Genomic DNA, 14,007 nt, shown 5'->3' on the forward strand with positions numbered 1-14,007 from the left:
GACAAATCCAGCTTTGTAAACAAGACATATGTAAACAAGAAAAAAACTCCACCAAGACAGAATGAGCAAACCGCATCACATCTTTGCACCGTTGTCAGAAGTTTGAAAAATTAACACATGCTGAATAGCTTGTGTGTGCATGCAAAATAACTTAAATGTATAAACAAATGATCGCAAGTTTTATGGTTAATACGAGTGAACGTACTCTAACAGTGATTTTCAACAGGAACTGACGAAGAAGAGCACATCCAAAACGTTTCATGACACTTTTAATGTTTCCAGATTTCATGGTACAGCCAACATCCTGCTCAAGTAAAATACAGTAGAGTGAAAAGTCACCTACAGAAAAGCTGCTGGTCAAGAAGTGATAGGATGATGGCAGCAGAGGGTGGGCGAGCAAGAAAACACTAAGGCACTGAGGATCTACTGCATACATGGCTAAAGGCTAAAGGACCCTAATGTGGCATTTAGTAGTGCTGTAAACATGTTTGTATATATATATATATATATATTTATGTTAAACAGAGGTTGTTTCAGTTCAAAAACTAGAGAAACTTTGAGAAAAGAAAACATTAAGAAGATTCCTAGGTGACTGCATAGTAAAAAAGAAAAGAAGAAGAATGTACACGTAAGTGCAAATCTTAGTCACACTAATACAAAAGGGCCAGTTGAACTCGTTTCCATCTCCTTTTTACAAAAAAGAGCATTGAAGAAAAGACAAAAAGATTTAATAACCGTGGCAGGACAGACTGAATAATGTTGCACAGACCATTAAAACCTGTTCATTGCATTTTACTTTTTTTTTTTTTCGTATTAAATTTGTCTTTGGAGTATGGAGGGGTAATGCTGGTAGAGGGAGAGGCTTGGCTCATCTCTAGTTGAGAAACAGGTAAAGGGGGAAAACTGCAACCTGATTGACAGTATTCTCTCGAAAGACCTGTGGTGACAGTTTGTTAAACCGCAAGTGCTCTTTTCACATCCTCCTCCTCTATTTGAGAAACGAATCAAGCTTTCTCTGTATATTGTCAAACGAGTCCACTCCCATGTAGTCCGCCTGACCTTGCTCCCATTTCTGCTTCCGCTCTTCTGAGGACATCGTGGGCTGGAGTTCCTGAGGAGGTGAAGGGCTGCTTTCGACCTGGGCGAAAATAGAGAATAAAAGCATTAATGCAGAAAGCGAATGAAGGATGAGAGACGGCACAAAGCACACGGTTTACGGTTATTGCCTCTTGAAAGCAATGAACTCCAGGAGTTTTGAATTGATGGCCAAACGCAAACTCACACAAAAGCTCTAATTATCGAGGAATAGTAGTAATAGCATTAAACTAGTTGCCAACACACGGTTAAGCCGTAAAACCCAAATCGTCTTCTCCATACCTGTCCACTTTCAAAAGTGACCTCGTCACTGACCTGCAACTTAACAGACTAATAGGAAGACAGAAAAGATGTATGACAATTACATTTACATACAGTGAATACATCAATAGATTGTATGAAACCTGCTTTATCTCTTGTATTAAGACTTCAAGCACCACAAACAACACATTATTTTATCTCATGTGCAGCTTGACCATGGTCCATAAAGTTGGAAGCTGTAAAAAAGTTGAAAATCCAAGGGAGTTAGGAAGTTTCCATTGGCTTGTATACTAAAGTTGTGTATTTTTTAATACCTAAACTGGGCTGTTGAGACTCAGTTCTGACCAGAATATGAGTCAGGTAACACGTCATTTGGATTTAATTTTATATTTCAACTGGTGCAGAGGAAAAAACATGTCTGCATGCAAGTAATTAGTCCAACAACCCAACTGTGCTCGCTGTTACTCTTCTGTCTATAACTCATGAAGCCCACCCAGACAATCTGATTGACCCTAACCCCCTAACCCTAACCCTACCAGATCTTTGCCCAGGTATAATTGGTTTCCAAAGGACCAAACCCAGATCAACAATTTTACTAGTTTAAATTTGTAGCTCTGCCTACATCCACTGAAACAGAATAACCCATTAAGTTGCATGTAGTCTAAAAACAATGTGAAAGTTTCAACTAGACATCCAGTGTTCATTCACCTCTACGCATCCGGACACAAAAGGCTTGTCTCCGTACTGCTCCTGCATCATGGGCACCACAGAGGAGGAGTACAGGGTCCACCAGTCGACCAGGAAGGTGGGATGTGTGGAGTCCTGCGCTCTCCCTGAAACCTGTTTGGATTTGGGGTCGAAGGTGTAGCTCCATGGCTTGGTCTTCCCGAGGAAATGGACCACCTTAGCATTTCCACCATATCTGAAACGAGGAGTAAACGGGGACAAACATTTTTTTTTTAAAACGTGGTTGCTTCATTGCGGTTTGATTTAGTGAATTGAGTTAAGTTTTTATTTTTGGCTCATGATTATAAATTTGTTTCACATGATAAAAGGCCATTATCCACGTTATTTTTTCTGTGTTAATGCTATTTATTTTTGAATTGATTAGCAGTCTCTTCAACCTTTGAATAAATTTCTCTTTTATACACGCTTTCCTTTTGGAAAACAACAATTTAATTTCACTGTCTCATGTATTGGATTGGATAAATCAAAGATTTATGTGAGATAAACACATTTGGACAACGTATAAACTAATATTAATGAAATACATCTAAGGCTAAGTTACCTTTTTGTGAAGTTTATATCAGAAAATCTCTAATGCTCTAGAGCCATCATAACACTAGCATTGGCAAACTGCCTGTGTACACAGACACATCCAAATCTGGCCCTGTAGCATTTATTTTGTTGTTTTTGCCAGACCTCTAAGCACTTTTGCTGACTGCTACCAACAACCAAAGACATGTTTATCACCCCTGCCAGCTTGATTTGGATGCCAGGAAATACCAAAGCTAAGAGCATGTTGATGAGATTTGTTCCTATGAGGAAAGGCGCAGAGATGCAGTGAGGATGGGGGAGCTTAAGACGCAGTGCACAATGACCAGTCCGGGAGGCAAACATAAAAGGTCTTTAAATAAAGTGCTCTATTTTGGGATTGGGTATCAGCTGCTGGGAGCTCAGGGTGGATTTCCAACCCAGAGTTGAAGCCTGCTAGGAGACGTCCCAGTTGAGCTACTGGAATCTAACTGCTCATCACTAGTAACCTGATGTCACGTCACGATGCCACTACTAAGTTCATGTGATCAGGCGTCTCCTTACATCTTGGCTTTGCATCCAATACGCAAGGCTTGAGTCACACTGTCAGGCAGCTGTATAACACTGTGTTTCTTAAGTAGTATATCTTGTAGGGCTTTAAATACCAAAAAACTACAAATCGCTCATGTGATCTTTGAAGATTTCGCAACTGCTGTGTGAGCCAAGTGTCGTCATTAGACGGACACTTACTTCTTGAATGCTGGAAGGTAAGTGTAGATGGCTATGCTGCTGAGGTTGTAAATGAAGGGGAGGTGTTTGGATATGTCAGCTGTCGCCCAGTTGCTAAAGTAGCCATTCAAAACACCTTGGTCTCCTCCTGCAACAGACAAAATGAACGTTTGGTTAATTCTGACCAACATACAGTACATACTTCTCAAAAACAAGCTGTGCAAATTTCAGTAAATCAAATGGCTTACGATTCAAATACAGTATCATCTTTACATGATTTAAACTGAATGCAGTATAGTTGCATGTAGTAGCTTTCCAGTTGCCAAATAGCAATGCAGTACCCACATAGCAACAACATTAGCATTAGCATCAATTCTGTTTGTTATATCAGCAATGAGGATGAGCCTTTTTCAAGATTTGATTTTAGATGTTGCTACATGTGCAACATGTGCTGGGAGAACCTGTTATGGTGACATTACGGCCAACTGAGCTTTTGAAATTGAGCTTCGAAAAAAGGGTTTGTCAGGTTTTCTGTATCAGTGAATTGCGTCAGTGAAATGATGAGCACACCTGTGACAGCCACATTAATTAGCCTTTCCGCTCACACTACATTAGTTTGCTGAGATCGTGTTGGGTTCAGACAAGCAGTTCCAGAAATGTTCCCACACATTCACAATGCACTATTAGTTTTCTTTCTGACTTTCTGACTGTTGACTTCTGTGGAAATAAAGCCGAGTTTGCCAGAAGCTGCAAGTGGTTTGCGCCGCTGGGTCATACCATATCAAGTCATGCATGTGCATGTGCGCGTAGACTCCTACTGATGACAGTAGATGCACAGAAAGTTAAAGAGGCATAATGTCCAGAACTCTCACACAGGCTTTTCTGTAGACAATCTACTCTCCAGCGTTAGGAAAATACCAAACATCCATGTGTTGACCCTACAGCACTCTGCAGTATAAATTCAGATTCTGCTCAGCAACACCGGAAAGCCATGCAACAGGCTGCAGCCCATCTGCCTGCTAACAGATGGCAACGCTAGTCTAATGAATATATTTCTGAATTTCTATTCCATTCAGGAGATAAACTTAGCAAAAAAAAAAAAAGGCGTACCTACAGAAATATTTGTTTAGACCAGACACCTTCTCATTTAAAGGTTTTAGATTTTAGATTCTTCAATATAGTCACCCTTTGCTTTGATTATTGCTTTGCACACTCTTGGCAGATGAGCTTCGCAAGGTAGTCTGGAAATGGTTTTCCAACACTCTTAAAGGAATTCCCTGAGATGCCGAGCACTTGTTGGCCCTTTTGCCTTCACTCTGCGGCCCATCTCATCCCAAACCATCTCAGTCGGGTTTAGGACATGTGGCTGTGGAGGCCAGGCCAGTCCATCAGTCTCCTTCTTGGTCAGATAGCCCTCACACAGCCTGATGGTGTGTTTGGGGTCCAACTTCATGATGAGATGGCATTTTGCTGCAGGACGCTGTGGTAGCCATGCTCGTTCAGTGTGCCTTCAATTTTGAATACATCCCCAACAGTGTCACCAGCAAAGCACCCCCACACCATTACACCTCCTCCTTCATGCTTCATGGTGGGAACCATGCATGTAGAGACCATCCGTTCACCATTTCTGCATCGCACAAAGACACGGCGGGTGGAATCAAAGATCTCTAATTTAGACGCATCAGACCAAAGCACAAATTTCCATTGGAACAATGTCCCTTCTTTGTGTTTCTTGGCTCAAACAAATGTCTTCTGCTTGTTTTTTGTTTTGTTTTTTTTCGTTAGTGGTGGTTTCTTAGCAAAGACCTGGATTTCCTCTGAGCAGTTGATGTAGAGATGTGTCTGCAACTAGAACTCTGTGTGGCATTTATCTGGGCTCTAATCTGTACTGAATTACTGAGGCTGGTGACTCAGATGAACTTCCTCTGCAGAGGTGATTCTTGGTCTTAACTTTCCTGGGGCGGTCCTCATGTGAGCCAGTTTCGCCGTAGTGCTTGATCATTTTTCTGACTGCACTTGGGGACACATTCAAAGTTTTTGCAATTTTTCCTGACTGACTGACCATCAGTCCTTAAAGTAACGATGGATTGTCTGATTGGCTGATTGGTTCGTGCCATAATATGAATTTCAAACAGTTGTCAGATAGGGCTGCCAGCTCTGAACCAATGTGACGTTCTCACAACACAACTGATGTTCCCAACCCCATTAAGAAGGAAAGAAATTTCACAAATCTGGTTAGTGAAAACTATTTCAGGTGACTACATCATGAAGCTCATTGGGAGAACGCAGCAGATTTGCCCCATTTAACATTTTTTTTCTTTGCTACATAATTCCACATATCTTGCTTCATGTATTTGATGTCTTCAGTATGCATCTATGTAGAAAGAAGTAAAAATGAAGAAAACACTGAATGAGAAGGTGTGTCCAAACGCTTCACTGGCAATGTAGGTGAGGTATAATACAAGACATAACATGCAAAAAACTTTTTAATTTTATGGGTAAATTTGGTTTCTTTCATTGTATCGAAAAACTTTGTATGTATATTTTCCAAAGCAAAGCCCAGTCCACACTCGCCACCCATCACTTTGTAGCTAACAGTTGGTCGCTACTAAATGTTTTAGGCTCTGGTTGTTGCTGAGGTAAATCTCTTCTTTATTATCAACCCTAAGAAACATAAAATATTGGCTTTGTAGGGATGGATGTTGCCATCACTGCTTTTTCTTTGAAAAGAAAATACCCTCGATGTTGCCAGTGCTCCATGCCTACTATTAGCATGGTGAATCCAGGTCAAGGACATTGTTAACATACCAGAAACCCTGTGTCTGCGTCACATGTCAGTCAACTGTGTCAGGTTACATGTCACGTCAATTGCATCACTTCAAAGCTGGTTCAACGTGGTAACGGCTAAATGTGTTGCCAAAGTTTTTTTTTTTTTTTGCGTGTCATTGTTACAACACAGACGTTGCCACATCCCATGTGTGGACCAGATGCCCCTAAATGTATCAAATACCTCATCTCGATATCATTTTGTTAGTCATACTGAGAATCATAAAAAAAATTCAAACAACACCCAGCCTTATTTATGAGCAGTCAACTTTAAATAATTCAAGCAGACATGGGTATTTAAAATATGAGTCGGCTCTCCCTGTACTGCTGATGTAAATTAACATTGCCCTCTCGGTTAATGCACATTTTAGATTTTGTACTGTAGAGTTGCCTCAGGTCCTGGTTGTCCAGTGAGAGGGTTGGACAACAAGTGTGACCCTCACTCTTGGCAAATTTAGAACTGGGGCAGCCAGAGATAAAGACTGTTTCCGGTATAGGGACATTTGATGGTAAGTAGGTCAGCTGCCACATCTAAACCGAAACCATTTTACTGAACCTCTCCTCTGTTCCATCTTTAAATCTGTAAGGTGAGCAATCATGAAGTTATGTGAAAACACGCCACAAGCTCATTTACCACTGAAGTTTCTTCCCCTACTATCTGTTAACTGAGACACTGAATTGACACTGGCACAAGATGAGATGCTGACCATCAATAGAACTCTTAAAGGGAGCTCCTAAAAAGCAACGACCTGTAAAGTCTGTGGAACCGCAGACTGCTACAGTTAAAAATAACACACGGAGCTGATGTTTGTCTGAAGCCACAGCCTTCACTGGGGATTTCAAAACTTAATATGGAGCCGAGTATCTTCATTTTGAGGGGATGAGCAGAGCTCAGCAAGAATGTGCATCTAACTCTGCCAGTTTGTTTTGGCAGCAGACAAGACTGGGCCCACGGACGCAGAGATAGAACCTTTGGGTTTAACTAATTATTTTCTTTCCTCAGCCATTTTTCAATATCACCCATGATATACCATGTATTCCATGTAGCCGGGTGGAAATGAAATGCAAAAGGTCAAAGTACCTCATGCCCCAGTGCACATGAAAAGTCCATCCACGGCTATAAATAAGCTTCGCCCACAAGAATGCCATCGGGCCTACAGACGCCGGCATCACTTCAAAATACTTGATGTAAAGATCAAAATTAATAGAACTAATAGCAATTAATTTTAATTGTGTCTTTACTTGAAAAATTAATGTCTTTTTTATGTGTTTGTGATTGTGACATGTAAAACTCCTGCCAGACAACCCTAGCAGCGGCCAGAATGAGTCGGCACTTGAAAGCACTGGCCCACATTAAGCAAACTAATTGGTTTTTCCATTGAACTCCCCCTCATAGAAACTCTTTCACAGTATCACAAGGGGAAAGGCTTTAATGTTAAAAAGATTCAATGCCACTAATAAGGATCCGGAACTCCCGAGTCCAACCATAAACTGCATCATGTTTTGTTTATTCCACAAACTGTTTTCTTTGTTAATTGTCATTTTTGAGGTCAAAGCAACGACGAGGAAACTATGATTTTGTTCAGAGCCCGACCAGCATATTGGCAGGACTGACACATCATTTACATGCAGTACATTTACATGAGGTAATTATTAGCTGGGATTTTTAGCTTTATATTATGACTCTGAACACTAAATGACCAAACCTTGGTTATTACAGCAAAGAATCTCCATTTGCCAAGAGAGATCACGAGAGGGGTTAAAAACTCTTGGAGGAAGACATAGCTAGTCAGGGGATCTTGTGTTAACATTACTTTGTGACAGATTACCACTAAGTACAACATATCAGCTTCATGATAATTAACATGTAAGGTTTGTGTACAACATATAATATTTTTTTGCTGTTATTCCGAGAAAGACACTATTCATACTAAACTGTTCACATGACTGATGAAAATGAATATTCTACCTAAATGCTACTTTAGACTAATTAAGGAAGGTGTTTCTATGTTTTCCACCTCATTTGTTGGGCTTCTTCTGTAACTTTTTAGAAAAGGTCGACACTGCAGTATTAACACAAAACTTGTTTCATTCATAATGTTTAAAAGTGGACCTGTTTTCCTTCGGAACACAAAGCATTAAGTGTATTCTTAAAAATGTTGTTTGTTTAGGCTGGCTGTAATACAAACCGTGTGTCAAAAGCTTTAATGAATGCAATGTACATATTTTAAAAAAAATTACTGAAACCCAAACTGATCCACAAGTCTTAAATGGAAAATTCTACATCTATGAAAAAGAGCTAATTAGGAATATCTAGATTTTAGTGCATTTTGTAGACAAATAGTCACCCATTAATACAAGTGATAATAACATTGAAATATGGGCTAATCACTGTACAACATGCCTGAGTTATCAAATCCTAAATTCTATTTTTAACCGTGTAAATATACTGTATGTAAGTTGCTAACTCAATGCTAGCTCAACATAGCGTTGCATGAGAGGTCTTAGCTATGTAAGTACGTATGTGAGGGTCAGCTGAGGTGACGTAATTGTATATTTTAGCTTAGTTTTCCAACTAATAGCGTGTCTTTGAATGAACCTTCTCTCATGGTTAAACATGAACTGGGCACTATGTCGGATTCTGGTGCTAAGATTTCAGCTGCTTTAAGTTATTTTTTTGGGGAGGAGTGAGGAAAGCAAACTTGTAGTAGTGAGGACCGCAGCGCCCTACGAGCCTGGACCCACGATCATTTCAGCCACAGATTTGAGAAGAGCTGTTCACTAATCCTGACATGGAGCCAGGACTACAACCGCAACTCAGTTTCAGTACTCTTGACGGAGAAGAGTTGCTGAATGTCAACCAGTGCTCTGTGCAAAAGAGGGCCTCTCAAATTTAACCACCACCCCAGAGAGCCCCTGAGAATAACTTCAGTAGAGCTAGAAAGTCTCTGACAGGGCGGCCTTGTGTTTGGGAAATAGGTTTCATAAAGGCTGTATTTAGAGCAAAAAAAGCTTAGTTTTACTTAATATTACTCACATCAGGTCAAGGCCTTAATGTTTGAGTAAGACTGACAAATTCTATTTATGTTATATTCCTGGCAGTAAAATGCAAAAAGCATATTTTGAGGGAAACATAAATGACACAGATACATTTTTATCAAGTGACATATTAGGTTTAGGACCTAACCATGACATTATGCGCCTAAAAGGAATAGACTGCCCCTTTTTGTCTTCAGCTAGCTCAGAGTAAAGCAGTGAAAAAGGGTTAGAACAGCTAGTCTGCCTCTGTCCAAACCTAAAACACCAAGCTGCATCCACACATTGCACTTTTGATCGTAAAAGACATCCACATAGGTTATGTGACACACCGGCACTGAGCTTCTGGATATATGCATTTCCGAAAATACTGAAATTGAACCTTTATACAAAATAAATAGCTATAGTTTGCCATTTTTACACATTAACCTCTGGAGACCCTGCGTCCTTATATGGGGACATTAGGTTTTAGGCTTTGAACCCATTGTCCTTGCTAGTGGACACTTTAGTGTGCCATCTAGTGGTTGCAATCAAAGGACAAAAGTAGACAAGGAACAAAACCCCATCAAATTCTACAGCTAAAACATATTTATTTGTGCTTATTAATGTTTCTAGCTTGATATACAGCTACCTTGCTAATTCTTGAGTACTCGTTTGAGGACGTTGGACCTTCATTGTTCACAATTCTTGTTCGGGTATTAAAATAAACACTTTTATATTTTGTCACACATTTGTGACTTTATTATAATATAAATAATGAAATAATCCCAGTGGCCACATATGAGGACGTTGTACTACTTCCTGTTCAAAGATGATGCTTAGTTTTTAAATGTCTCGAGTCCTACTAGTCCCAAATAGCTAGGCGAAATTAAAAATGCAAATAAAAGCTTGGGTCTCAGGAGGTTAAGGACGTCCTGTTACATTCAAGCCAAACAAATCCACACAGTGCTTATTAAATAGTACGACAGACCCAGTGGTGGAGAAGCAAGTTACAGATGTAAGTACGGTTCTACGAAATTCGCTGCCTCTGCTGGTCAGGAAGAATAAAACTAAACCTTGGAAGTGTTTGAAAAAGGTTTCTGATACTCCAAGTATAAAAGAGATAGGGATTTCGGAGGCACAATTAGGTTCTAAAAAAGAAAGCATTCGACGGCTAGGACAAACAGATTACTGTTGTTGTTTCTTTGCCTCGTTGGAGAGCGTTGAGAAGCTGTAAAACACAAGCCTCAAAATTAATCTTCTACTGGATCGGTGAACTTTCAGCAGGTTAACAGGGGGTGAAAATGGAGGAAAGAAAATTGTTCTTACCGTCAAAGCTGCCGTGTTCCGTACAATACTGAAGCAGTTTGCCGTAAGTCTCCATGGAAGGGCAAAAAACAAACACACCGGAGTTGAAGCAGTCGGGCCAACCAGGGTCGGGGGCAGCTGACAATTCCTCTCGGTCAAACAACTCATCTATATTTGAAAGCACCTAGGAGGCAGACACAAACAAGTACAGGCAGACAAACATATTGAACACAACAGCCATGGAGAGCATCCCAGAGTTGTGTGTTAGATAATCTCACCAGAGTGTCTGCATCCATGAAAACACATTTAGAGTACTGGGTAAGGGTCCAGCAGTGGAGCTTGGTGAAGGTGACGCCCAGATCAGGCCTCTTCATCATGGCCAGGTGTGCCGTGTCGCCGCTGTCCAGCACATCCACCACCTTCACCTCGTCATAAATCCTCTTGAGCACAGACCTAATGATTTACAATACTGTGAAATGAATTCCCATCAACCATCCGGCTGGAAAAAAGGAGCTGATGGGAATGCTGCGATTCTGAAATATTGTACGTATTGCTAAGGTTTCTTACCGGCAAGGCTCTGACACTTGCGGGCCGATGAGGGCCACCAGCTTCTTGGATGTATTGTGGTTAAGGAGAGACTTGCCCAAAACCATGGCACCCCGAGCATAGCTGTCATTGGTTGCTAACGTCACAAAAGCCTGATCTGTAAAATAAATAAATAAATAAATAAATATCATGTCACATGCATTTTCTGCACATTTGATTAATCTTCTTATGGCTGAAGGTAGATGACCCCATCCCAGGACAACCCAAAGATTGTCTAATTTTGACAAACTAGAAGAGCTTGCAAAGAGTGGTTTTCTTTATTCATAATTATATTATTGGGTTTAATATGTTAATTTTTTACTTAAATGTGATTTGCTGAATTCAAATAATTACAGTCACATGAAGGCCGTGACATGCCAAGCCGACTCTTATTCATTATCCAGAGTCGGACCGTGTGTTGTCTTTAGGTTTCCAGACGATTGTTGAATCAGATCAACAGATGAAGAAGTGTGTCAGTGAGAGAGATTATAATGTTTGGCTGATCAGCTTTGGAAACCAGAATGTAAGAAGAGAAACTGATATGATTAACAGTGGACACACAGAACGTTACTCTCATCTACAAACTGACCAGTACCCTAACCTGCACTGAACAACAGTTGCAGCTCGTTCTGGCGTTGTAGTCTCTTCTTCTTCTTTGTTCATTGGCGGGTTGCAACCACGTCTTTAAAGGAGCACACCGCCACCTACTGTATCGGAGTACGTAACCTGGACTTAACATCCTACTTTACATCAGTTATGTTGAAAAAAAAAAAATCCTAAACTTTGCTAATAGTAGCTCCTCAGGTTTCCTCTTTAAATAACAAATACAGACTACTGCCATCTGCTGGTCCGGAGAGTTATTTCCTTTTACACAGGCACAGAACTGATGTGCTACCTGGCCATTCTAGTCTTTGCAGTGTGTTCAAGTACAACTTTCTTGACACAACGTCACAGTTGGAATTGGTTGCTGGTAGTTTTCTGATGCTAGTTTTGTTTGTCTGTACCTTAAAGTGTAAAGCTTTGAGATCAAGGACAAGAAGAGACGATCTGAAATATATTTTCCATTTATGTTTCAAATAGTTGTTTTGCTTGGACAGTTGGTATCAATCATAAACACACAAACAATTAAGTATTGAATCCATAACTTAAGTTTTGCTTAATGCTAAATAAGCATCATGATCTAAACTCAATGAAAGATTTCTTGCTTGGTTTGAAGAAAAAAAAAAAATCATCCAGTAAAATATTTTATTTGCAGTGTGGCGCCTACTCTGTGCCTCCACCTCAGAGCGCAGGGAGGAAAATGTGTCAGCTACCTGCCAAGTCATGTCTTAAAACAATGACTTGCCTGTGAGGGAAATGATGAAATCAACATGGCAGTCAGGACGGTTTTGTGGCAGTAGCACAACACAAATCCCACCGGGATTTCATGTTACCACCCTGGTATCATGCGCAAAGAAGCAGTCGTTAACGGGCTTTGGGTTTCTGTAATTTTGGGCCAGCCAGGGAACAATGGTTCCCATTACAGCGGCTTGCCAGGAAAAGCTGTTCTGTCTCTGCTCAGCGGTCACACCTCTTTTCTCTCACACCCCCTTTTCAATTGGTAGAACCAGAGCTTTAGTATAAAGGCAGCTGAACATGATGCACGCGATTAGTGAAGTTATGGAAACTATTAACCTCAGTGGAGCGTTCAGTTAATTGTCCAGACTGCAAACACCTTTAGGCCTATTTCCCAATCAGCTTATATGACTAATAAAGACCAACTGTAGAACTGTGACTCTCAAAAGAAGGTGTGGGGACCTAAATGCCACTATTATGTAATTTTTTTTATTTATGTATTTTTTAGAATTTATTATCATGATTTTTTTTCAGTATTTATTTATTCTTTTTTTTTCTACTACTTTGGGACGTTTATGTAATAGTATAACAGTCAACAACAAAACATAAGTGGAGAGAGGATGTACAGTAGCAGCTGCCGAGTAAAACCAGTAACACACACATAACATACAACGACCTAAAATTAGTAAGCAACAGCGACAACAAACTCTTATTTTGACAGCGTTAGATGCTGACACCGCGAGATTTCACACTTTTAAGAACTTTCCATATGCGCCACAATACAAACGAGGGGTTGGTTTACCCCTTTTAAAATATTAAAATATTGTACATACCCGCCATGACTCAGTCGAAGCTACCCTGTAGCCCGGACCTGTAGACAGCAGCTTAGCGCGGAGGGGAAGAGAAGGAGCGACTAAATATACAGAGGTGGATTTATAGCAGCATGACAGTAGCCAGACGCAGCGTCATGTGACGGACGCTCTCCCCAGGACGCACACACCCACCTGCTGACAACATGAGCCCCGGCAGTTCAGGGGGTTCAGCTGTTCGCAGTTTTCACAAAAGAACAAAAGTAACATTTGAAGTATTCGTTGATGTAAAGTTTTGTAAAATTGCACCAAACTGTACTCTGTGGACATAATTCTGCACATAGTCTCTCTGTTTCATATCTGTCTCTTTTTTGTTTTTTTTGTTAATGCGCATACAAAAAGAACTTGAATATATATATCAGGGCACACCGGCGACAGCATTAAACATGTTTGTAAACGCCGTTAAATTTAGATTTTCACATTTTATTTTACGAACAAAACGATTAGAAAAAATAATAAATGAAAATAAAACCAGATAAACAATGCAACGAGGACACACAAACGCAGGAATAAATAAAAATAAATATATTAAAGCGGAGGAAAAGAAAAAGAATAGGTGGTGGTATTGTCGCGAAGTTTCCCCCTTTTTGAATATCTAATTTTCTCTACTTTTAAAAAAAGGACACGATCTCATAAATACACTGTGTGCTGGAAGGAGATGTTGTAGATTTAGGAGGCGTAAAGGCTTCACTGATGGTGACAACAAGGACACTACAATGATGTTCTGTAA

At 40.2% G+C, this 14,007-nt stretch overlaps 1 protein-coding gene across 4 annotated transcripts; it reads right to left on the bottom strand.

Annotated features, from left to right (window-relative positions):
- Nucleotides 1-252: 252 nt before the first annotated feature.
- On the bottom strand, nt 253-13,392 carry gyg1b (glycogenin 1b). 4 transcript variants are annotated; one of them, XM_047568640.1, is made up of 9 exons: nt 13,242-13,392; nt 11,056-11,191; nt 10,767-10,941; nt 10,510-10,672; nt 10,373-10,411; nt 3,361-3,487; nt 2,065-2,278; nt 1,378-1,425; nt 253-1,138 (listed from the first exon to the last, which is right to left on the bottom strand). In XM_047568640.1, the coding sequence occupies exons 1-9, from the start codon at nt 13,246-13,248 to the stop codon at nt 989-991; spliced, it is 1,059 nt and encodes a 352-aa protein (XP_047424596.1). In that variant the 5' UTR covers nt 13,249-13,392; the 3' UTR covers nt 253-988. The 4 variants fall into 4 exon arrangements, with proteins under 4 accessions (XP_047424596.1, XP_047424597.1, XP_047424598.1 ...); XM_047568641.1 differs by lacking the exon at nt 10,373-10,411; XM_047568642.1 differs by lacking the exon at nt 1,378-1,425.
- Nucleotides 13,393-14,007: the final 615 nt, after the last annotated feature.

This window comes from Mugil cephalus, chromosome 18 (genome assembly GCF_022458985.1).
Source record: "Mugil cephalus isolate CIBA_MC_2020 chromosome 18, CIBA_Mcephalus_1.1, whole genome shotgun sequence".
NCBI classification, from domain to species: domain Eukaryota; kingdom Metazoa; phylum Chordata; class Actinopteri; order Mugiliformes; family Mugilidae; genus Mugil; species Mugil cephalus.